Source organism: Scyliorhinus canicula, chromosome 19 (genome assembly GCF_902713615.1).
Source record: "Scyliorhinus canicula chromosome 19, sScyCan1.1, whole genome shotgun sequence".
NCBI classification, from domain to species: Eukaryota; Metazoa; Chordata; class Chondrichthyes; order Carcharhiniformes; family Scyliorhinidae; genus Scyliorhinus; species Scyliorhinus canicula.
In genome coordinates this window covers 23,002,471-23,028,650 of record NC_052164.1, presented here as the reverse complement: position 1 = coordinate 23,028,650, position 26,180 = coordinate 23,002,471, and the positions used below count along the sequence as shown (strand labels likewise).

Below are 26,180 nucleotides of genomic sequence, written 5' to 3'. Positions count from 1 at the left end.
GGGACAAAGGGACCTTGGCGTGTTTGTCCATAGGTCTCTGAAGGCAAAAGGGCAGGTTAATAGGGTGGTGTAAAAGGCATACGGGACACTTGCCTTTATTAACCAAGGCATAGATTACAAAAGCAGGGAGGGCATGTTGGAGTTGTGCATAATTTTGGTGAGGCCACAGCTGGAGTACTGTGTGTAATTCTGGTCGCTACATTACAGGAAGAATGTGATTGCACTGTTGGGGGTGCAGAGGCGATTCACCAGGATGTTGCCTGGGAATGGAACATTTGAGTTATGAAGACAGGTTGGATAGGTTCGGGTTGCTTTCGTTGGAGCAGAAAAGACTGACTGGCAACCTGATCTAGGTGTACAAGATTATGAGGGGCGTGGACCGGGTGGATAGGGAGCAGCTGTTCCCCTTAGTTGAAGGCTCTATTATGAGGGGACACAAATTCAAGGTGAGGAGCAGGAGGTTTAGGGGGGATTTGAGGAAAAACATTTTTGACCAGATGGTGGCGGCGGTCTGGAATGCACTTACTGGGAGGGTGGCAGAGGCAGGTTGCCTGACATCCTTTAAAAAGTACCTGGATGGGCACTTGGCACGTCATATCATTCAAGGCTATGGGTCATGTGCTGCCAAATGAAATTAGGTAGGTGGGCAGGTATCTTTCATGCGTCGGTGCAGACTCAATGGGCTGAAGGGCCTCTTCTGCACAGTATTATTCTGATTTATGTATGGCTCTCTGTCACCAGGTTCTTACCGTCCATCCCATGCGAAGATGTTGAAGTTTTACAGTTACTACAAACAGGCAACTATAGGCCCTTGTAGCATTAGCAGACCTGGCTTCTGGGATCCCATCGGACGTATAAAATGGTAACCTTTAAATTCTCTTATGTTTGAAGTAAGGGTCAAGGTAATCACCGGAGATGTTAAGTTACTGTATTTAGTGCGGGGACCCTGAGCTTGTCAGTAAATAGAAATATCTGCATTTTCTTGCACGCGTTGAGAGGTTTGTAAGATCAAAGAAACAAAAAAATTAGGCTGGGGGGTTTTACTAAAAAATTGGGTATCTTTGTATTGCAAATTGGCATACCTGTAAAATATTAAAAGTGCAATTTTTAATAAGTTACAAAAAATCGTAATGAATGCAATATCCTCTGTCCACCTCCAATATTTTTAAGGGGCTAAATAATATTCACTGACGCTGTTAAGAGCATTATGAGAGGTGGTATGTAATGGTAAGGTCACTGGACTAGTAATCTAGAGACCCAAACTAATGCTTTGGCATCCTGGGTTCAAATCCCACCATGACAAAATTCAATTACTAAACTCTGGAACTAAAAGTTAGTTTCAGAAATGGTGACCATGAGACAATTGTCAGTGGGTGACCATTAACCTATCAGTGATTGTTGTGAAAACCCATCAGGTCCATTAATATCCTTCAGGGAAGGAAATCTGCCATCCTTACCTGATCTGGCCCACATATGACGCCAGATCCACAGACATGTGATTGACTTTTTACTTACTTCTGAAATGGCCTCTCCCAAGGGCAATTCGGGATGGGCAACAAATCCTGACCTTGCCCGGAATGTCCACATCCCATCAAAGATTTTTTTTTAAGCGTGGAAATTATCCTTAACCGAGTTTAGATAAATATGTTTTGGGGTTGGCTGGATGTGCGTGGAAACCCATCAACATGTTTAAAACTCAATCTTTACCTCTAAAACTTCCCCAATACAAAGTGGGTAATCACTTTCCATATGGACATATCCCAATTACCGAACTCGAGACAGTTTAGGTGCTGGTTGGCAAATTCAAGGCCGTATTAATTGATTGTATTTCGTTATTGTGCACATCACAATTCCTTCCCCATTATTTTATTAATAACTGTAATTTTGGGGCAGCACGGTAGCATAGTGGTTGGCACAATTGCCTCACAGCTCCAGGGTCCCAGGTTCGATTCCCAGCTTGGGTCACTGTCTGTGAGGAGTCTGCACGTTCTCCCCGTGTGTGCGTGGGTTTCCTCCGGGTGCTCCGGTTTCCTCCCACAGTCCAAAGATGTGCAGGTCAGGTGGATTGATCCTGTTAAATTGCCCTTAGTGTCCAAAATTGCCCTTAGTGTTGGGTGGGGTTACTGGGTTATAGGGATAGGCTGAATGTGTGTGCTTGGGTAGGGTGCTCTTTCCAAGAGCTGGTGCAGACTCGATGGGCCAAATGGCCTCCTTCTGCACTGTAAATTCTATAATCTATGATAAAACAGCACTAAATCAAGAAAAGCCAATAAAACCAATTGGGTCTGTTCCTTTGAACCCAATCCATTTAAGCTCCTAATGTTCCTCCTGTCCCAGGCCTAAAAGCAAGCCAAACAAAACTCAAGAATATTTGTCTAACCTATGGACAGCAGGGTGGCACAGTGGTTAGCACTACTGCCTCATGGAGCCGAGAACCCCGGTTCAATCCCAGGCCCGGTCACTGACCCTGTGAAGTTTGCGCATTCTCCCCATGTCTGCATTGGTTTCACCCTCACAACCCAAAAGATGTGCATGGTAGGTGGATTGGCCATGCTAAATTACCCCTTAAATTGCAAAAACAAAAAAAAATGTAATATTTGTTTAACTTTGGATTGTAAATCACTTATCGTTGACCGGTTCCATTCCTTTCTATGACAACATAAATGCCAGGGTCTGAGATACCAGTTGTCACCTGGCAGTGAAGATTGTTTTGAAATTAATGAATCTTCATGCTTAAATCTTTATTTTCATCTCCAACGTGAAATAGTTCTCATCTCAGCTGAGAAATATAGAAACATAGAAAATAGGAGCAGAAGTAGGCCATTCGGCCCTTCGAATCTACCCCGCCATTCATTATGATCCTGGCTGATCATCCAACTTGGCAACCTGTTCCCACCTTCCGTCCCCTCCTCCCCCTTTAGTTCGATCCCGTTAACCCCTAGAGCTAAATCCAATTCAACATCCAGTTTTTTTGGTCTCAAATAAGATGGTTAGGTGGGTGGACCAAAATGTGCTAGATGGAGTTTAACGTGGATAAGTGTGAGGTCATCCATTTTGGTCAGAAAAATAGAAAGGCAATTTATTATCTAAATGGGACCCGACGCAACCCCAGAACGCCCCCCAAGCCCCAACTCACTATAACAGGGTCCCTGGGCTCCCTTCCCCCGCAGCCTTCTGCACCCACGCAGGGCACCCCCCGGCCTAATCACCGCTGCTCAAAAAAATGCCAGCTTGGCACCTTGGCGATGCCAGCCTGGCACCCTAGCAGTGCCACCTGGGCACCCTCGCGGCTGTGCAGGGGGCCCAAGGACCTCCTTATAGTAAGTAGGGGTTTGGGGGGGCTCAAAATTTAGAAATGGCGTCCCAATGTCTCACTGCACTGAGGAGGTCCGACAGTGCAGAAAACAGGACTGAGTGCGGCCTCGGGCACGCATTCCCCACTGAGGCCCTGTATCTGCGAGCGCCAGGAAACACGCACCTAAACACGCTCACTATGTTTCCATTTGGTTAGATCAGGCCCTGTGTCTCAACACTATCTGAATCTTCACTAAGCCCAGTTGTGACTCTAGATCCTCCGGCAATTCCGCCCCCACCTTGGGAAACTCCAAACCTCCCAGGAACTCTGTCATTCCCTGTTCTTCCTCCAGTGGCTCTGACCTATACAAGCTCTTGTAAAATCCCCCAAACACTCCAATCACCTTATTCAAGGCAAAACCAGTCTACCCTCCAAATCCCTAACCTAAGCAATCTGCCAGGAAGCCTCCTGCCACCTTAGTTGGTGGGCAAGGGATGGCTGGCCTTCTCCCCACACTCATTCGCTGCCTATTTCGCTCGCCTCAGTTGCCGCACCGCCCTGTCCATAGACAGCAGATCAAACTGTAATTGCCGTTTTACCTGCACTCCAAGAGATCCGGGGTTGTGTCCCTCGCATAACTACGATCCACCCCTCGAATCTCATCCACCAGTTTCTGTCGCTCCTCCCTCGCTTTTCCATCTACATATGCTTTATACACTATGATCTCTACCTTCAACACCCTCCACAAAGCCGAGGGCGAGACCATCCCGTTATCATTGTATTCTACGTACTCCCGTATGGCCCTCGAAATCCTCACACAAAACTCCAAGTCATTCATCAGCCCTGTGTCTAACCGCCACCCCCTTCGATGCTCCCGACCGACTTTCAGCTCCAGGTCCACCCAATGAGGAGCATGATCTGGAATAACCACAGCCGAATACTCCGCCTTCTTCACCCCAGCGAGAAGAGTCCGACTATCACTTTTGAATCCTGCCGTCACCTCAGGAGCTCTGAACTCCATGCTGGCGCTCGGGTTTCTCACTACACTCTCACACTGTTTTCAAACTCCCAACTGTCTTTCCACTTGCACTGTTCTCAATCTCCCGTCTCTGCTCTCCGTCTGGCATTATTTTGCACTCTTTTATCCTCCCACCTCCTCTCACTTTCTTTGTGATCTCAGATTGCACCCTAACCCGCCGTTGGTAGGCTGCTCTGAGGCATGATCTGGGATAACTTGTACTGAAAACAAAGGTTAATCTTTAGCTGGAAGCCCATTCTTGTACTGAGCTGAATGGACAATCAGGACATTTCACTCATCTGGTAAAAAAAAATACAGGGACGGTTAAAAGCTGGCCTCTTGATCAATGCCCCTTGCTGCAATGTGAGCACGTACATAGGTATTGGACGAGGCCAGGTCTGCTCAGATTTCTCTTAGTTTACCAGCAGTCACTGCATTGGATTAATCCATGGGCAATGCATCGGTGCAACAGTATTGCAGCATAAGATAGCATCCTTAGCCTATGAGCGGAGAAAATGTGAATGTAAAATAATATGCTTTTTAAAAATATGTAGGCAAAATTTTAATGAGGGTATGTCTGAGTGAGTTAGGATGAGGTGGTTCACAGTGAAAAGTGCAAAATGATCTGCTGAATGTGCATTTATGCTACACTGTGATTAGCACTGTTGCTTCACAGCGCCAGGGACCCGGGTTCGATTCCCCGCTGGGCCACTGTCTGTGCGGAGTCTGCACATTCTCCCTGTGTCTGCGTGGGTTTCCTTCGGGTGCTCCAGTTTCCTCCCACAGTCCAAAGATGTGCAGGTTAGGTGGATTGGCCATGATAAATTGCCCTTAGTGTCCAAAATTGCCCTTAGTGTTGGGTGGGGTTATTGGGTTATGGGGATAGGGTGGAGGTGTTGACCTTGGGTAGGGTGCTCTTTCCAAGAGCTGGTGCAGACTCGATGGGCCGAATGGCCTCCTTCTGCACTGTAAATCCTATGATCTATGTGCAGGTTAGGTGGATTAGCCATGATAAATTGCTCTTAGTGACCAAAAAAGGGTAGATGGGGTTACAGGGATAGGGTGGAAGTGAGGGCCTAAATGGGTCGGTGCAGACTCGATGGGCCGAATGGCCTCCTTCTGCACTGCATGGTCCATGTTCTTTGAATGCTATTTTATACAAAAGTACAATCAGGCTCCTTTGCAATGAGAGTGGCAATTTTATGATGAACTGCTTTGGCTACAGTTGAATGTGTGTTTGAAATGGATGCTATTTATTCACTCCACTGGTTGGGAATCACTGTTAATGTGATTTGATGTGCGCTGGGTAGAATGAGCGCTCACTGGAAATGAACAGATGTGTGTTTGTTGCCTCCTGCAGGGACGCGTGGAAAGCTCTGGGGAACTTGTCAAAAAAAGAAGCCATGATGACTTACGTTGAAGAGATAAAGCAAACAGCACAGGAGGTAGCTTCTTTGTGTGTTTAATATCCACAATTTCAGAGTGCAATAAAGCATGATTGTTTCATTGGCAGACTTCCTCATCAGGCTCCACTTCCAAGGATTAATTCACATTTTATTTGAACTTGATTACTGGCCCTTTTCGCCTTTGAAGAAGGAATTTAAATACTGTTAAAACTGGCTTGGCGGTAGAGGGGATTTGTTGCCCTCAAGTGCTGTGGAAGGATCTGAGTTTGCACTCGCACAGTTTTGCCACTGTGCCAATGGGAAAGGGCCCAGATTCTTTTGAGAGCAGCATTGCAGGAAGTTCCCCAGATTGCTTTCACACCCCCTGGTGGCTGAATGGAGAGTAATTATGCGTCTTGTCAATTGAGAATTGCAGAGACTGAACAGTGGAGAAACAAAGAGAATCCTAAAGCAGAACTAATTTTAGTTGTAATGAAAACAAAATTGAGATCCACCCACTTTACAAGGACTCAAATGCTTTACATTCATAATAGCTGAAGGCACTGTGGAGCTAGGAATTACCTAAATTACTTAGAAGAGGGAACATTTGCAACACCGCTCGACCGTAATGTGAAGTTGAATCACAAACGAATGAATTAATGTGAAAAAATATTGAAATTGTTTCATGTGTCACTCTTTTGTGGAAGGCACAGGGTCACAAGTGGCAGAGATGAAGAACCTTTACTCTTGTCACCTGACAGTTAGCTGAATTGGCAGGATCATATAGTATTATAATCATAATTATCACCTTACATAAAATCAGTCATGGTTGGAGTGTGATGTTGTGACTTAGAAGTCATGTTAATGACATAACGCAATGGGGCTAAATTCAATAGGCCGTGAAATGGGGATGGGGTCTGCGATGCACAATTAGCCCATGTACATTAATTGAATTGGAGGCAGCATGCCAACTTTATGCTGCCTACTCATTGGAATGATTTCTGGATGCAACCAGCATGAAGCGCAACCTTCATTGGCTGCGCACATCAGCGGGGGGGGGGGGGGTCGAAAATTTGTAACTTCTTTGTTTTGGCTTTGCCCCCCCCTGAGCGATTGTTCAAAATGCCAGTAACATGGATCAAGTGAGGTTGAATATTTCTGCTGGAGACTGCCCTTTTAATCACAGGCCGTTCTTCTCCTGTGTTTGCAGCTGATAGGCTCACGACTGACCATCTAGGTGCACATCCAGGCACCTTTTAAAATGAGATGAGGTTGTCCACCTCTGCCACCCTTTCAGGCAGTGAGTTCCACCCTCTGGTTGAAAAATAATTTCCACATCCCCCCCCCCCCCCCCAATCCTTCTACCAATTACTTTAAATCTATGGCCCCCAATCACTAACCCCTCTAAAGTGAATAGGCCCTTCCCATCCACTCTATCCCGGCCCCTCACAATTTGGTACATCTCAATCAAATCTCCCCTCGGCCTCCTCTGTTCCAAGGAGAACAAGCACAGCCTTTACAATCTTTCCTCAGAGCTGCAATTTACCAGCCCTAGCAACATCCTCATCATTCTCCTCAGTATCCTCTCGAATGCAATTATATACTTTCTGTAATGAGGTGGCCAGAACGGCACACAGTCCTCAAATTGTGGCCTAACTAATGTTTTGTATAATTCCAGCATAACCTCCTTGTATGCTTTGCCTCAGCTAATAAAGGAAATGATTGCATAGACCTTCTTGACCACCTTATCAACCTCTCCTGCTACTTTCAGGGATCTGTGGACATTCAACACCTCTGTGTTCTCCCATTTATTGTGTATTCCTTTGCCCAGTTTGACCCCCCCTGCCCCCCACCCCACAAATGCATCACCCATCACCACTCCAGCTTAAATTCCATTTGCCACTAGTCTGCCCACTTGACCAATCCATTGACATCTTCCTGCAGTCTACAACTATCCTCTTCAATCTGACACTAATGTCTTGATCAATTTTCCCCCGCCCCTATATTTCTGTCCAAATCATGAACATATATGTACCACAAAAATCAGAGGACCTAGTACTGAGCCCTGTGAAACCCCAGTCGCGAAAACACAACTGTCAACAATACCGTTTGTTTCCAATCCACTGAGCTAACTTTATATCCGGCTTGCTACATTCCACTGGATCTCATGGCCTTTTTTTTTAACCAGTCAGCCATGTGTGCATAATTCGCCAGCCCTCGTCCATACTCATCGGTCACCCCTTGAAAGAACCCACTCATCCTCACCTGGGTCATATGCACCCTGTGCGCCACCTTGAACTGAATCAAGCTCATCCTCGCACAAGAGGTTGAATTCACCCTTCGCATCACCTCACACCGCAGTCCCCAGCCTATTTCGCTACCCAACTCCACCTCCCATTTGCTCTTGATCCTCACCACACATCCCCCCCCCCCCTGCTCCCCAACCACCCATATATGTCCTCATTCCTACCCTCTCCCGACTCATCCGAGAGCAGCAGTTGCGCCAATAGGGTATACCCCGGCAACTTGACAAACGTCCTCCACTCCTTTCTTGTAAGGTCCCTCACCTGCATGTATCTGAATTCACTCCCCCACGGCAACTCAAACCTCTCCCGCACCTCATCCAGACCTGCAAACGTCCCTTCCAGATACATGTCCCTCACCCTCACCAGTCCCGCCGCCCTCCACTTCCCGTCCATCCCATCCATCTCCCCCAGTTTAAACCTGTGGTTCACGCACAGTGGTGTCAACAGCGACATCCCCTCCAACTTAAAGTGTCTCCCCAGCTGATTCCACACCCTAACTGTTGACTGTACCATCGGGCTTCTGGTACATTGAGCTAGTAGAGCAGTCACCAGAGCCCTCAGACTGGATCCCCTACAGGACTCCTCCTCCATCTTGACCCACTGCAACCCCCCCCCCCTACAGACATGATCGCCCCATATTCTCTGCACAGTAGTAATGCATTCGCGAGTGCCAACCCACCTTCTGCATCTGTCTCTGACGCAGGGCCCTCTTTACCTTCGGCAGCTTCTCATCCATATAAACTCCAAAATGACCATCTTCAATTTCCGGAAGTAGGTCTTCAGGAGAAAAATCGGGAGGGAAATTCAGTCTTATTAATAAAGCCTAAGATAGGCGTGTAAAACCCCGCGAATGAAGGAAGTGTTGCTGGAGCATAGTCAAGGGTAGGCATTGCCGAACTTTAGCAACTATTACCGGTCGGCAAATATAGCCATGATTAAGAAGTGGGTAGTAGGGGAGTGGGGGGGAGTGGGTGTGGGAGCGAGTGGAGGCGGCATCATGCAAGGACAGGGGCATTGATAACGGCACCTCTGCCATTCTCGCCGGCCCGGTACTCCACAAGCCCAATGGTAGTGGCGGTCCTGAGCGTCTGGGGGCAGTGGAGGAAACATATGAGAGTGAAGGGAGCATCGGTCATCAATTACCATCAGTTTGTGCCGGGAAGACAGGATGGGGGGTTTCTGAAATGGCAGAGAGCAGGGACTGAGAGGATGGGGGATCTATTCATAGATGGGAGCTTCCCTTGTTTGAAGGATCTAGAGGAGAAGTTTGAACTGCCAGCAGGAAATGGATTCAGGTATCTGCAGATACGGGATTTTTTGCAAATGCAGGTTGTGACCTTTCCACTCCTACCGCCATATGGGATACAGGATAGGGTAGTTTCCCGAACGGGGGTGGGAGAGGGGAAGATATCGGACATCTACAAAGAGCTAATGGAGTTGGAGGAAACTCAGATAAAGGAGCTAAAGGGCAAGTGGGAAGATGAGCTCAGGGGAGAGATAGAGGTGGGTCTGCGGGTGGATGCTTTGAGCAGAGTTAATACATCCTCATCATGTGCCAGGTTTAGCCTGATACAATTTAAGGTAGATCACTGGGCACATGACGCTGGCCCGGATGAGCAAGTGTTTTGGGGTAGAGGACAGGTGCGCGAGGTGTACGGCGGAGTTAGAAAATCATGTCCATATGTTTTGGGCATGTCCGAAGCTGGGGATTTTGGCAGGGTTCTGCAGATGTCATGTCCACGTTACTAAAAACACGGGTGGTGCCGAGTCCAGAGGTGGCGATCTTTGGAGTGTCGGAAGATCCGGGAGTCCAGGGGGTGAGAGCGGCTGACGTCGTGGCCTTTGCCTCCCTGGTAGCCCGGAGACGGATATTGCTAGCGTGGAGGGACTTGAAGCCCCCGAAATCAGAGACCTAGGTTAGCGACATGGCTGGGCTTGAGAAAATAAAGTTCGCCCGGATTGGGGGGGAATAGTTAGGCTATTTTCTGTTAAGGGTAGGAGGGACTTTTAGGGTCGAAAATGATATATGTACTCTGTTTATATTTGGATTTGTTTTCTTTTCTGTTGTTGTTATTGTTGTTATTATAGAATTACAAATACCTTGATAAAATGGTTTTTTTTTAAACAAAGCCTAAGATACTATGGGCAGGATTCTCAGTCTGCTGACGCGGGAATTGCGAAATGCGTTTGGACGGAGAGGTTTTAACGCCAAAATCGTGGTGGGCGCCAGTGTCACGCCAAATCACAATTCTCCGTCGCCTCTCCAGCAGCATTGATGCGCTCCACTCCGCACGTACAGTAAACACTGTTTGAATATCATTAGCAGACCTGACCCGGTACTCTCCGGGGCCTCCGCGATTCTCCGCCTCTACTCGGGGGCAATTCCTGACAGTGAGGTTCACTTGTGCTTTTAAAAATCGAGAAACAGGTGCCGTGGCAGATGAGGGAGAAAGAGGAGGTAGGACACGGAGATGCACAACTGTGGGCTGCCGGTCCTGACACTGGCAGAGTTGGCTCCAGGTCCGGTGCCAGTCTGGGGGATGGGGGGGGGGGGGGGATGGGGACAGACCGGCGGGCTGGGGTGACCCCCCCCCATGGAACTGGGGCGGTGTCCAGGAACGGAACGCCATTGCCATCGCCTGCAAGGCAGCCACCTTGCTGCGCACCCCGCTGACCACCCACCTTGGCCCTGGTTCTGCAGAGTGACACCGGCCGTGTGGGTGCCCGCACACCACCGCAGCCCTGCCCGCCAGACCATACACCCCAAACCGGCCGCCACCTGCCGGCAGGGCATCACGCAGTCCGCACAAGGGCAACACCCACAGCAGCCCCTACAAGGGGGCACCAGAGGGGGGGCCGTGGAGCCTACTGCTGGCATGGGCAGCACCAGCTGACGGTACCTACAGCAGCCGGGACGGGAGCCGCGCCAGAGGCCCCCATGGTGCTGGGCACCGATGGGTCCATGGATGCGGGGATGGGGGAGGGGCACATGAGGGGACAGAGTCCACAGTGCCAACCGGAGCCACCGTGTAGCCTTTTGGAGCTGGTTGAGCGTGGGGGTATGCACCATGCTAACATGTCAGCCTTTCACCCCCTGCAGGTTATGGGTGGCCTTCTCCTGGAGGTGGGGGGGAAACAGAAAATGCAGCGTTAGATAGTCCGACGCAGGCAGCCAGGGGGTGGGTAGCTGGTTACTTCAGTTGCCAGGACAGCCAGTATGGGTGCTGGCATGTGGTGCAGGATGGGGGTTCCTCCGGGTTGTGGGGGGTGGTGTTAGGTAATGGGTATTGGGGGGGGTGGGATTGGGATTGGTGCCAGGGGCACAGTGCTGCCCACTCACCCTGGGTGCCCTGAGGAGGTTGTGCAGTTTCTTACGGCACTGCTGGCTGGTCCCAACAGTGTTACTGATGGCGCTGACAGCCTCTGCCACCTGCACTCAGGCACGGCAAATGGCGGCGACTGGCAGCCTCCTTCCCGGCCCATAAGATCAAAAGACCCTAAGACATAGGAGCAGAATTTGGCCACTCGGTCCATCGGGTCAGCTCTGCCATTCAATCATGGCTGATATTTTTCTCATCCCCATTCTCCTGCCTCTTCCCCATAACCCCTGATCCTCTTATTAATCAAGAACCTATCAATCTGTGTCTTAAATGCATTCAGTGATTTGACCTCTGCCGAAGAGTTTCACAGATTCACCAGCCTCTGGCTGAAGAAATTCCTCCTCATGTCTGCTTTAAAGGATCGTCCCTTCAGTCTGTGATTGTGTCCTCTGGTTCTAGTTTTTCTTACTAGTGGAAATATCCTCTCCACATCCACGCTATCCAGGCTTCACAGTATCCTGTAAGTAAGTACAGGTTCGTCCACCTCTCCTCCAGAGCATCGGGCAGGGCCTCAAGCTCGGCATCCATAACACGGAGTGCTGCTGTTCTCGCTGCCATCTTTATGGCTGGGTTGGTGTGTGTGGGAAGTGAAGTGAGTATATGTGGCTGCAGCTTGTCAGCCTCCTGAGTGTCAATCACGAACCCGCGAATCTGGTACCCTTTCTCATTGGATCGATTGTGTTCCACGTGGCACCGGTGCTAGCCCCTCAACAATAGCTGAATCGGTCCAGGTGCGGCGGCAGTTTTGCTGTCGTAGAAGTCCACGAATCCTGCCCTGGCATTAACACTTTCATCTCCGGAAGGGAGAAATCCGCTTTTTCTGTTTTATTAACTGCTCCGTCAACATGCCGTTCCATCTTTAATGACTTACATACATCTACACCGGGGTCCTTCAGTTCTTGATTTAGAGTTTTCCTGTTTACTTTATACTGTCTGTCCTTATTCTCCCTGCCAAAATGTAAGTGCCGACGCCGGAGTGAAAACCGGAGTGTTTCAGTCCGGTGTCGGAGGCCGCTCCTCGCCCCCTATTCTCCCACCCCTGGGGGGGGCTAGGAGCGGCACCGCGTCATTAACGCGCGCCGGGCCTTGGCGCCGCGTAAAAGCGGCGCCGCGTAAATTACATCACCCGCGCATGCGCGGGTTGGTGCCAGCCAATCTGCGCATGCGCGGTTGCCATCCCCCACGCGGACGCCCCACAAGATCGGAGTGATCTTGCGGCGCCGGCATGAACACGTCATATTGGGCAGGTCGCTCGGCCCATCCAGGCCGGAGAATCGCCGCTCGCCCGTTACAAAAGGTGAGCGGTAATTCTCCGAGCGGCCTGCCGTAAATCTCGGCGCGCCAGTTTGGGGTGGGTGGGAGAATCGCGTGCCGGTGCCAGTGCGACATGGCGTGATTCACCCGGCACCCCCGCCATTCTCCCACCCGGCGTGGAGGGGTGGGGAGAATTGCGCCCCACATCTCTGTATTGAACTTCATCTGCCACTTGTCCACCAACGTGTCCATCTCCTCATCACAGCTGGCAACATTTCCAATCTTTGAATCAGCTGCAAATTTTCAAATCATTCCCTGAACACCACGGTCTGGCCATTAATGTTGTCGTTCTGTTTTTGCAAAGTAGCTGAGGAACTATTGCTGAGCGATTGTTGGGTGATACTCTACTTGTTTCTAAATGGTCTCTTCTCAAATCTGTTCCTCCAGTTTATCGATACGATGCCGGGATCAGAAGGTGCGGAGCAGCACTTCCATCTGTTTGAGCCATTGTATGAAGTTGTCAAGGACATGCCCAAAGAAGGTGCCAGGTATGACCAAAAATTGGGGCCGAGGATATTTCTTTGCTTATGGTTAAAAAGCTGGGGTGAAGGAACTTGGTTTGCTTCCATAGTTATTGACTGAAGGCAGTTTCACTCCAATTCACTTGCAGCAGAAGAATAAGATTGACCCTTAACCCCCAGTTTAATAGTTTAAGTAGATTGACCCCGAACCTCTAGTTTCTGGTTCCCATAATTAAGTTGTTATGCATATCGCCCCTTCTCTCACGCACCCAGTTCTACTCATTGACACACATCTTCTTGCACACTCGCACAGACACTTGCACTTAAACACACACTCAGACTCCACGCCCATGTGAGAGAAACATTGGGACAAGTGACATTGTCTGAATGAGCTGACATCACGCTATGTTTTTCTGTTTCAACTGAGTTTGTTACCTGAATGTAACATTCCACCCCGCCTCGTCAATTTAATTTAGGTAAAACCGATCCACGGTAAGCTCAATACAGTAAAAGTCAAGCGATTTGAGCGAGCTCTGCTTTTTTACAGCATTTATGATCTGGGTTTTTGAACGGAGTGAGATTTTTTCATTTGTTTTTAACAGGAATAACCCACTAAACGATGCGTTCCAATTGCAGACATTACCCAAATCCACAAACTCATTACAGGGTTCCTGTTTTAGCTCTCAATGTTAAGGAGAAACCTTAGTTCCCAAAGATTCTGGTGAGCACAGAACAACTCAATGTAAAATGTTCTTTTCACAAACACCTACCCCACTGCCAAACCTTAGCAGCCTTCTTTCAATAGATGACAGTTCCTGAACTGATGAGGACAGTGCACTATACATGATGAGGAACGTTACTTCTTTATCATATAAATTAATTACACAGAGTCTACAGCACAGAAAGAGGCCATTTGGCCCAACTGGTCTGTGCTGGGATTAAAACCACACGAGCCAATTTCCAACCTTTTTATGTCCGAACATGTGTATTATTTTCTCCCTGAATTATTAATCTGGCTTCCCCTTAAACGCATTTACGCTATTTACCTGCAAGTACTCCTTGTGCTAGCAGACTCTTCATTCTAACCAATCTGTGGCAAAGAAGCTTCTCCTGAATTCCTGATGGGATTTATTATGCTTCGGGCTAGAGACCTGTTCCAGGAAAACATGGACCATAGAAACAAATGTAAATGTGTGCTTCATCTGTTCCACGTGCATTTAGGTGGAGAGAGAATCGAGAGAGATTTTGGGTGGGATCCTCTGTCCCCTGGATGCTCAGAATACATTCCCGATGTGACGGAGAATCGGGCATCGGGGCAAAATTGAGATTGGCACCAGCCGCCAAGCCAAACGGCAGGTTCCGACTCCTCACTGACCCATTTGCATCCATCTAGCGGGCCGCGACCTACGCTCCACCCTCCCGTGATTCCCCGGTCGCTGCAGCCGGGAATCAAGCGGATGAGCTTTACTTGTGGTCTCTACAAGCATGAACCTGACATGGTGGACCTCTTGGTGGGCCAAGGGGGCAACATTGGTCCATGGCGAGGTACAACATGCCATGACCATGATGGTGGAGACCATCCGAGACCATCCCCCGCACTGCAAATCAGCCCTGACCACCCCCCCCCCCCCACACTCACCACATAGCAGCCCCCATCCCACTAATTGCTTGGGCGACACCCCCCCCCCCCCCTGAGAACTCTGGAATGGGGAGACTCCCCCAGGGACACCTGAGATAGAGGGACTCCTCACAGGGTCCCGTTTAATAGGGGGACTCCCCACAGGGACCTCCTGTCTAAAGGAACCTACTACACAGACCCCACCCCTCCTCCCAGAAAAGAGGCCCCTGTTTGGAAGCTGGAAAGCAGTCAAGACAGGGACTCTGGGAAGCATTATAGCTGTAATACTTACCTTGCAGCTCCAGTGTCCATTCCTCAAAAGTGAGCAGCTGTGCCTGCATCTGGTTCCCACAGATTCACTACCTATAACCCATTCATGGCTTTTGAGTAGTGGTTTGTAATTGACAATTCATAAGAACCATCTGTCGCATTGATCTGTTCATATCCCTTCAGCTTGAGTGGCTTAAGTGGTGAAACCCCAATTGTAAACTTTGCTCACATCAAAGAGATGTACATTGCACTAAGTGCATTCCAATCACTCCAGCATGTGATTTCACTGCACTTACCTCTCTTAAGGAAGGATAAGTGAAAATGCAATGATTTTTCACTCTTCAGTCTCTGATGAGAGTTCTCCATGGGAGTCTCTGATGGGCAGTTCCCCTCCTGAAAACAAAGCACCCAGTGTTTTTGTTTTTAAAATATTTTTATTCTCCTCCTTTTTCACATTTTCTCCCAAATTTGAAAAATGAAAAAATGAAATGAAAATCGCTTATTGTCACGAGTAGGCTTCAATGAAGTTACTGTGAAAAGCTCCTAGTCGCCACATTCCGGCGCCTGCCCCCCCCCCCCCATGTTCAATGTAATCCAATTCTCGAAATAAAATAATGAATAACGCCTCCATCCTTCCCCTCAGTTCAAATTTGACCTTCTCAAGAGTCAAGAATTCCAGCAGGTCCCCCGCCAGGCCAGGGCACAGGGTGGAGAGGTTGATCTCCGCCCTAACAGGATCCGCCTTCGGGCAATCAACGAGGCGAAGGCTACAACATCTGCCTCCGCAACCGTTTCCAACCCCGGCTGGTCCGACACCCCGAATATGGCCTCCTGCGGGCCTGAGTCCAGTTTCACGGGCACCACGTTAGAGATTACCCTAAAAACCTCCTTCCAGTTTTGGATAGGACCAAAACGTATGAAAAGCACCCAGGTTAATGGCTCATTACATCCAGTCACATTCCATTCCCCTGCAGCTACTGACACGGGCTGATTGAAGAAAGTACAGGTGAGTAGATGGCTTCATTGGATGTCCTGATTCAGTGGCTTACGTTGTTTAGTGGTGAGAGGTGTTCTTGCTTTCATATATACCAGCAGAGGTGTGCAACTCTAATAAATTACTAATCATGAAGGATACTGACATTCCTCGAGCACAGTAAACAATGTGTAATCACCAGCTCCCGTCATCAGAAAGAAACATGGAAAATAGAAAACGGAATAGGCCATTCGGCCCATCGAGCCTGCTCCACCATTCAATGTCCTCTATCTCAATGCCACACTCTTGCTCTCTCCCCACACCCCCTTGATGCCTTCAGTATCGAGAAATCTATTTCTTTTTTAAATACGCTCAATGACTTGGCCTCCACGGCCTTATGTGGTAGTGAATTTAGCACCCTCTGAATGAAGAAATCTCTCCTCATCTCAGCCCTAAATGGCCTACCCTTTTCCTGAGACCGTGACCCCTTGTTCTAGTTCCCCCCCCCCCACCCACCCCCCACCCCCCACCCCCACACCCACCCCCCACCCCCACCCCCTGCATCCACGGGAAACATCATCCCTGCATCCAGTCTGTCCTGTGCAGCTCTGTCAGAATTTTCGATGTTTCAATGAGATCCCCTCTCTTGCTTCTAAATTCCAGTGAATACAGGCGCAGTCAACCCAATCTCTCCTCACATGACAACCCTGCCATCCTTGGAATCAGTCTGGTGAATCTTTGCTGCACTCCCTTTATGGCAAGTATATCCTTTCTTAGATAAGGAGACCAAAACTGCACACACTACTCCTGGTTCACTCGCACCAAGGCCCGAGCTACAGCAAGACATCCTTGCTCCTGTACTCAAGTCCTCTTGCAATGAAGGCCAATGTAAGCACAACAGCTTATGTACTGTATTCAAAACGAAAACAGGTTTTGGGTGTTTTTCACTGCACATTCTCCTCATTGAATCACAGAGTTGGTGAGCCTATGTTACAATAGATGTTCTGTTAAATAATAATCTGCATACACTCGAATTAAATTCCATTGATCTCATGTTGTGACAAAACTTTGGCCTGGGATTTTAGGTGAAAACGTTGAAACCCCCCTGACGTTGACTCCACATATTGCAGGGAATGGAATGCTTAAAAACCACGAGAGCAACATGACTTCAGAGGAGCAGAATGATCAGGAACAAGATGTGGTAACAAACAGTAAGTCTGCTCTAATGTCTTATGGTCTTGTAGTACGAGGATCTGCTTAACCGTATGAATTTCAATGAATATCTGCATGGGTCTGAGGCCAACATGGAAAGGATGAGCAGTGTTAAGGTGGATTGAATCATGGCCGTAGTGTTCATAGCTATCTTAGCTGGATCCCTCCATCTTTCTACCTATTACAATCATGGGAGTCCCCGAGAAGGATTCAATCAGAAAGGTTTATTCAACAAGCCAAAGCAAAGCCACAATGCAGTGGGGAGTACATCTAATCCCAGCCCAGACCATCCAATGATGCCGGTTCTCTTCCTGGCTGGCTTGTATCGATAAGTTTTAGTGAGCCCCACTGTTACACTTCCACCCCTCAGCTCATATGCCACGAACCCCATGGGGAAATCAATCAGGTCCACCCCATGGGTCTCGTGGGGGTTATTACACCATCCTTCTTCTTGCTTTCCCGAATTCACAGATGTTTACAGCACAAAAAGAGGCCATTCAGCCCATTGTGTCCATGCCAGCCAACAAAGATCTGATTATACCAACCCCATTTTTCAGCACTTGGCCTGTAGCCCCAGTGGTTTTGGTGGCGTGGACGAATATCTAAATGCTTCTTAAATGTTACTGGAGTTTCCGACTCAACCTCCATTTCAGCCAGACTCCCACCACCCTCTGGATGAAAATGTTCCTCTTCAACTCCCGTCTTAGCCTTCTACCTCTTACCTTAAATCTTTGGCCACTGGTTATTGACACCCTCGACTAATGGAAAAAGTTCTACCCTATCTATGTACCCCATAATCTTATATACTTCTGCCAGGTCCCCCCTCAATCTTCACTGTTCCAAGGAAAATAGCCTCAGTCTATCCAATCGTTTCTCATAGCTCAGACTGTCCAACCCAGGCAGCATCCTGCTAAATCTGTTACCTCAGTTGGCTAGACAGCTAGTTCGTGATGACGAGTAAGGCCAATGGCCCAGGTTCAATTCCGGTACAGGCTGAAGTTGTTCATGAAGGCCCCGCCTTCTCAACCTTGCCCCTCGCCTGAGGTGAGGTGATCCTCAGGTAAAACCACCACAAGTCAGCTGTCCCCCTCAAAGGGGAAATCAGCCGATGAAGTCATCCTTGACCCTGAGGGAATGCCCAAGATGGTATCAAAGAAGCATATTTAGATCAAATGTTCATTTTTAAATGTTAGATTAAAGAAGCCTCTGCCTTTTTTCCTCACTTGCTTTCATCAATTTGTTTTAATATCATGACCCAAGTTGAGCTTAGATCGTTGGATTCATTAATTTATTGGAAGAACTTGCTCCTACATTTTATATTTTATTTACAAACATCGGAAATGACAGCAAAGAACTGGTTTAGACACCAATTTTAGCATCGTTGTCAAAATGTGTATTTGTTTCCCTGCAAATGGATGCATATAAATATGTAAATTACTGTATTAGACTATAAAATTGTGTCTCCGGAGCAGATGCACAATAATACAATCATTTCTTTATTTTAAAAAGACACGTGATTTTGGTGCTGTTCTTAGTATTTTTGTGAATACAGATCTCTACCTTTTTTAATGTTTCAATTTTTCCTGCTCCCACCAAACCTGTCTCCCTCTGTTCATTTAGAATTCCTTGTCAGAGATGTATGACATAGTACAAGAACTGCCATTCAATGTCCTACTGCACTGGGAAATTGGGCTCCTTGCTGTTATGGCTAAAGGCTATACTTTTCCCGAAAGATGTTAGTGCAAAGTCAAATGTGTTGACGTGATTTGAGTTTGAGATATTGGAATTTCACAGAAGCCAGTGAACGGCGATTTAGGATGGAAATAAAACTGCTGCAGATTGCTCAGTAATCAAAGTGGTAGTGCAGCAAATTTTGGAGGAGAGGAGTGCCAAGCGAAAAGACATCAGATGCAACTCAAGAGATCCCGTTTCGCCCGAAGTGGATCTGGGCACAGCGGGTGAATTGTGCGCGAGCCACGGAACATGGCCCGCGTCGGACACAAAACCTTGCGTGAGTCACCTGACTTGCTCACTGGGTGTGATTCAGATCTCAATATAAATACTCGGATGGCGGATTCGCTCAGCGCCCGGGAGTCACTGGCCCCGCTTGGGCGACTTCGGACCAGGTGTAACAGTACGTGGGGTGCTCTCCCAGGCCATTGGAGACCCCCGGATGTTCGGGAACAGGGCAGGGTTGCACCCTGGCACTCTACCTGGGCACCCTGGCACTGCTAGGGTGCCAGGCTGGCAGTTTCATGGTGCCCAGGTTCCAAGTTGGCACTGTCAGGGGTCTTGCCCGGGTAGGGGGCTCCTGTAGGCCTCCCCAAATTTGGGAGAGGGAAGGAGTCAAAAGAGCATTGGGGGGCCTGAAAGTGGTGATGGTGGTGGGGGGGGAGGGGGAATTTGGCAGTCTTCGAAATGGTGCCCCGATCTGGAGGTGCCTTTCCTGCTGGCGAGCTCCAGCTCACCAGTCTGATATGCATCTGATTACAGCCTCTGCATGGAGACACTCCCAGAGGCCAAAACAAAATGGCAAAGTGCTGTTGGATAGCGGGGTGATTCTCCGCCCTGCAGCAAACCTGCGGGAGGTTGACTGTATAGAAGGGACAAATTCTACCTGAATGGAATTGTTGCTGAGGGTGGATATAGTCGTGCATATGAGTTTAAACCTGGAGGGGGTGGAGAGAGAAATGCCTTAAGCGTATGGTTGGCAAGGGTGGGCAGGAATTGTGATTTTTAAGTATAGTGAAAAGACAAAGCTGTATAAAATAGTAAACACCATTGGTGAGGTATTGAAAGATATAAATGACATATAGTGAAGTGCTGTCTAGATTGAGGGACGCCATTACAAATGGATTCCTAATCACAGACCCTCAATCAATATTGCAGTAAGTAATCTCATAACATGAAAGTGCTGCGTGTCAGCAATGTTTTAATAATACTTATATGAAATTACAGTATAAGACAGACCAGACAAGCCAGAGATGGAAAGGGCGACACCCTGAACATTCTAGTGCATATCTAACACATCTTCTAATGTGATTAAAGATTGTGCACAGACAATCAGATCACACCAAATATAAACAGCTCTCGTCCAAATCAATATTAACAGAAGTATCACCCCATTTAAATGTTAACCGTCTCAAAGCAAATTATTATTTTAATTTTGGAAAAACACCCATGATCATACAAATTTCCTCCTCCTCACTTCTATTATGGAGTCATCACTTCAATGTGACATTCTCGGGAATCTGTTATAGATCTGTGCAAACACCAGCCCAGTTTCTCAGTGTTATCTACTCACAAAGGATATGTATGTCTTTGTAACACGGTGGAAGATTTAGGTAAATCCAACCGACAGCTTTTCCGCAATTTCAAGAACAAAACCAACAAGAGATTAAGGGCGGAATTCTCCGCTCCCGTGAAGAATCGGGAGGGCCGTCGTGAACTCGGCCGAGTTTCACGACAGCCTCGGAGGCCGCTCCTCGCCCCCTATTCTCCCCTCCCGGCGGGGCTAGGAGCGGTGCTCCGTACATCTCGGCCGCGGGGGCGTCGCGCCGAGAATGACGCGGCCGGCGCGCCTAATGACGTCAGCCGCGCATGCGCAGGTTGGCCGGCTCCAACCCGCGCATGCGCGGCTGACGTCACGACGCTGACAGCTCGAACCCGCGCATGCGCGGTGGCCGTCTTTCCCCTCAGCCGCCCCGCAAGACGTGACGCCTTGATCTTGCGGGGCAGCGGAGGGGAAACAGTGCATCCGATTGAGACGCCGGCGCGACGATCGGTGGGCACCGATCGTGGGCCTGTCCCCTCCCGAGCACAGTCGTGGTACTCTTTCCCCTGTACTCCCCCAACCAGCCCCAAACGGGCATATCTCACCCGTTTCACAACGGCAGCGACCAGGTGTGGTTGCCGCCATCGTGAAACGGTCGCGATCGGCAGGCCGCTCGGCCCATCCGGGTCGGAGAATCGCCTTTTGCCGTGAAAAACGGTGAGCGGCGATTCTTCCGAGCCGGGGGGGGGGGGGGAAGAGAGAATCGCGGGGGGCGTGAATTTTGCCGGGGGCACTCCCGCGATTCTCCCACTGTGGTGAATGTAATATATGAATGTATATATACTAATTCACACTGTTATTGTAAGCGCAGTAGCGCCATCCTACCACTAGGGGGAGTAGCGCTGGGAGCACTTAGGAACTTGTACTGGGATTCACCCTTGGTTCCGCCCACGACTCCTCCCCCTAGTGCAGCTGTATAAGTATCCGTGTCCAGAGTCATCCTGGGTCACTACGAGTTCATCGACAGGTAACAGGCTGGCTCTGAAGTAAGTCGATTAAAGCCTAGATTCACATCGGAAACACGTGTCTGGTGAATTGATGGTTCCATCAATTTAATCGACTTAAGAACAGTAAGATCGATTATGGAATCGGCCCTCAAGCCTGGACCCCTGGAACTCAACCCGCAGGATGCAGAGGCTAAAGAAATATTCTCCCATTGGATCCGGTGCGTCAAGGCCTACCTGGCCGAAGCAAGCACAGCCGAAACTACAGAGGATCAGAAGCTGAGTCTACTGCACGCGAGGGTGAGCCACAGAATCTCAACGCAACTAAACTCGGCCAGTTCATATACTGCGGCGCTAGCAGTTCTCGAAAAAATGTATGTAAGGCCAATTAATGAAGTTTACGCTCGCCATGTGTTTACAACGCGCCGTCAGCGGCCTACGGAATCACTCGCCGAATTCCTGAGAGAACTTAACAATTTGTCCAATGACTGTAATTACCAAGCGGTTACCGCGGCTGAACACAGGGAATTGGCAGTACGCAATGTTTTTGTAGCGGGCCTCAGGTCTAACTATGTGCGCCAACGACTGTTGGAAAAGGGGGCCCAGGACTTAGAAACGACTATGGAAGCCGCGACCACGATGGGGGTCTCCTTCCGCAGCCTTAACTCGTTCACCGCGGACCCCGCGATCCAATCATGGGCCCCTGACCAGCGACTCTCCCAGGCCTGTGCTAGGCGGCCGCCCAGTCACCATGCTGCCCCAGCCAGCCACTATGCTGCCCCAGCAAGCCACTATGCTGCTCCAGCCTGCCATTTCTGCGGCCAGAACCAGCACCCGCGGCAGCACTGCCCGGCCCGCAACGCGACCTGCAGCAGCTGTGGGCGAAAAGGGCATTACGCTAGAGTGTGCCTCACAAAAAGGGCCCCAGCTTCCAAATCCCCAGCGACTCACAGTAGCCGCTCCCCGCACTCTCAGCCCCGCGGGGCCCGAAACGCTGCGGCCTATGCCCCGACTCCGCCCCCTCCAGCCACGTGCGATTCATGGGGGCCGCCATCTTGGAAAACCTCCACCACGCGGCCGGCCATGTGCGACTCATGGGGGCCGCCATCTTGGATGCCATCTTCCTCACTGCCCGCCACGTGCGACTCATGGGGGCCGCCATCTTGGACGCCATCTTCCTCGCCGCCCACCACGTGCGATCCATGGGCCCGATCGGCATCTCCGCGCTCGGACAACTCAGCGGAGGAATTCGAACAAGACTATGAACTCAGAGGGCAGTCATCACGGGGCCACTCCAGCACAGCTGATCGAGCCGCCGACTACCCGCAACTCAGCGTGGTCACCCTAGACCAATCCCGACCGAAGAACCTACGAAACTCGATGGCAGAGGTCCATATCAACGGGTACAAACGGCATGCCTCTTCAACTCCGGGAGCACAGAGAGCTTCATACACCCAGACCTGGTAAGACGCTGTTCGCTCCCCGTTTTCCCCGCGCAGCAAACTATCGCGCTCGCTTCAGGCTCCCACTCGGTCCAGATCCAGGGGCGCACCGCCGCGCCACTCACAATCCGAGGCACTAATTACTCGAAGTTTAAACTTTACGTTTTGCCCAAACTCTGCACGCCACTCTTATTAGGCCTAGACTTCCAGTGTAACCTCAAGAGCCTCACCCTCAGCTTCGGAGGGCCCCTGCCCCCACTCACGATCTGCAGCCTCGCTATGCTGCGAATCCCTCCGCTCCTCTCTTTGCCAATCTCACTAAGGACTGTAAACCCGTGGCCACTCATAGCAGGCGGTATAGCCTGCAGGATAGGGTATTGATCAGAGCAGAGGTCCGAAGGCTACTCAGTGAGGGGGTTATAGAGGCCAGCAATAGTCCCTGGAGAGCTCAGGTGGTGGTCGTTAAGACCGGGGAAAAATTCCGTATGGTGGTCGACTACAGTCAGACCATAAAAAGATTTACGCTCCTCGACGCGTATCCCCTCCCCAGGATTGCAGACATGGTAAATCAGATCGCCCAGTATTGGCTCTTCTCCACGGTGGATCTGAAGTCTGCATACCACCAGCTCCCAACCCGCCCGGAGGACCGCCACTACACGGCATTCGAGGCCAATGGCCGCCTCTTCCATTTCCTCCGGGTCCCTTTCGGTGTCACTAATGGGGTCCCGGTTCCAACGAGCAATGGACCGAATGGTGGACCAGTACGGGCTGCGGGCCAAGTTTCCGTACTTGGACAATGTCACCATCTGCGGCTATGACCAGCAGGACCACGACGCCAACCTCCACCATTTTCTCCAGACGGCACAGAAACTCAACCTGACGTACAACAAGGAGAAATGCATTTTCCGCACATCCAGACTAGCCATCCTCGGCTATGTCGTGGAAAACGGAGTCCTGGGCCCCGACCCGGACCGTATGCGCCCCCTCTTAGAACTCCCTCCCCCTCATTGTCCCAAGGCCCTCAAACGGTGCTTGGGATTTTTTTCTTACTACGCCCAGTGGGTCCCTCAATATGCGGACAAAGCCCGCCCACTCTTTAGGACCACATGATTTCCCCTGTCAGCCGAGGCACGCCAGGCCTTCGACAGCATCAAGGAGGACATCGCCAAAGCAGCCATGCGGGCAGTGGATGAATCCACCCCATTCCAGGTAGAGAGCGACGCCTCAGAGGTAGCTCTTGCAGCCACGTTAAACCAGGCAGGGAGACCCGTTGCATTTTTCTCCCATACCCTCTCCGCTTCAGAACTCCGACACTCCTCAGTAGAGAAAGAAGCACAAGCCATTGTGGAGGCTATCCGTCACTGGAGGCACTACCTCGCAGGTAGGAGGTTCACCCTCATCACCGACCAAAGATCGGTTGCCTTCATGTTCGACAACTCGCAAAGGGGCAAAATAAAAAATGATTAAATTCTGAGGTGGAGGATCAAACTCTCCACCGACAATTACGATATCAAATATCAACCCGGGAAGCTCAACGAGCCTCCGGATGCCCCATCCCGCGGGACATGCGCCAACGCGCAGATCGACCGATTAAAAAGTATCCACAATGACCTCTGCCACCCGGGGGTCACCTGGCTCGCCCACTACATCAGAGCCCGAAACCTGCCTTTCTCCAACAAGGAGGTAAAAGCAGTCACCAGGGACTGCCCGATCTGTGCGGAGTGCAAACCGCACTTCTATAGACCAGACAGGGCCCACCTGGTCAAGGCTTCTAGGCCCTTTGAACGCCTTGCGATTGATTTCAAAGGGCCACTCCCCTCAACTAACAAGAACATCTACTTCTTTTAAACGTCGTAGACGAGTTCTCCCGCTTTCCATTCGCTATCCCGTGCCCCGACATGACCTCCCACACAGTCATTAGGGCCCTGCATAGTATCTTCACCCTGTTTGGTTGCCCCAGCTACGTACACAGCGACCGGGGTTCATCCTTCATGAGCGACGAGCTGCGTCAGTACCTGCTCGAAAAGGGCATTGCCTCAAGCAGGACTACCAGCTACAACCCCAGGGGGAACGGGCAGGTGGAAAGGGAGAACGCGACGGTCTGGAAGACCGTCCTACTGACCCTCCGGTCTAGAAAGCTCCAAGTCTCCCAGTGGCATGAAGTCCTCCCAGACGCGCTCCACGCTATTAGGTCCCTCTTGTGTACGGCGACCAACCAGACCCCTCACGAGAGGCTCTTCATTTTTTCCAGGGGCACTACCACGGGGGTCTCACTTCCGGCATGCCTGAGGACGCCGGGCCCCGTACTCCTGAGGAAACACGTCAGGGGGCACAAACCCGACCCCCTTGTTGAGAAGGTGCGCCTGCTCCACTGCAACCCCCAGTACGCATTCGTCGAGTTCCCTGACAACCGTCAGGACATTGTATCCCTCCGGAATCTGGCCCCCACAGAAGGATCTCTCACCCTACACCCCATGCTGCCGCCCCCCTGCGCTCCCGAGCCCACGAGCTCGCTCCACCAGTCCCGCGCACCTGCGCCGGCCAGCCCCCAGTCACCGGTCGAACCAGGAGAGTATGAAGCTCGAATACAACCCCCCCTGGAGTCCGCCATCGTACCCCAACACACTTCACCCGTCCAGCCACCACAAGAGGCTGAAACCCCGGTGCTCCGCAGGTCTCAGCGGACAATCCGACCGCCGGACAGACTGACGTTAGACTAGACCACCACCCCCGCCGGACTTGATTTTTTTTTTGCAGGGGGTGAATGTGGTGAATGTAATATATGAATGTATATATACTAATTCACACTGTTAATGTAAGCGCAGTAGCGCCATCCTACCACTAGGGGGAGTAGCGCTGGGAGCACTTAGGAACTTGTAGTGGGCTCCACCCTTGGATACGCCCACGACTCCTCCCCCTAGTGCAGCTGTATAAGTATCCGTATCCAGAGTCATCCTGGGTCACTACGAGTTCATCGACAGGTAACAGGCTGGCTCTGAAGTAAGTCGATTAAAGCCTAGATTCACATCGGAAACACATGTCTGGTGAATTGATGGTTCCATCACTCACGCCGCGTGGGGAGCGGAGAATCGCGCCCAATGTGCGGCACGGTGGCACAATAATTAGCAAGGAGCGGGTTCAATTCCGGTCTTGGATGACTGTCTGTGGAATTTGCACGTTTTCCCCGTGTCTGCATGGGTTTTCTATGGGTGCTCCAGTTTCCTCCCA

The 26,180-nt window shown here is 50.2% G+C and overlaps 1 protein-coding gene across 1 annotated transcript in view; it reads left to right on the top strand.

Moving 5' to 3' along the window:
• The window catches only part of LOC119954509 (acyl-CoA-binding domain-containing protein 5-like), a 126,113-nt gene that overhangs the window by 24,252 nt on the left and 75,681 nt on the right, over window positions 1-26,180 (top strand). The window contains 5 exon segments of the mRNA XM_038779800.1: window positions 742-862; window positions 5,674-5,758; window positions 13,086-13,171; window positions 13,173-13,186; window positions 17,106-17,231. Of these exon segments, the coding sequence (XP_038635728.1) occupies window positions 742-862; window positions 5,674-5,758; window positions 13,086-13,171; window positions 13,173-13,186; window positions 17,106-17,231 (432 nt within the window).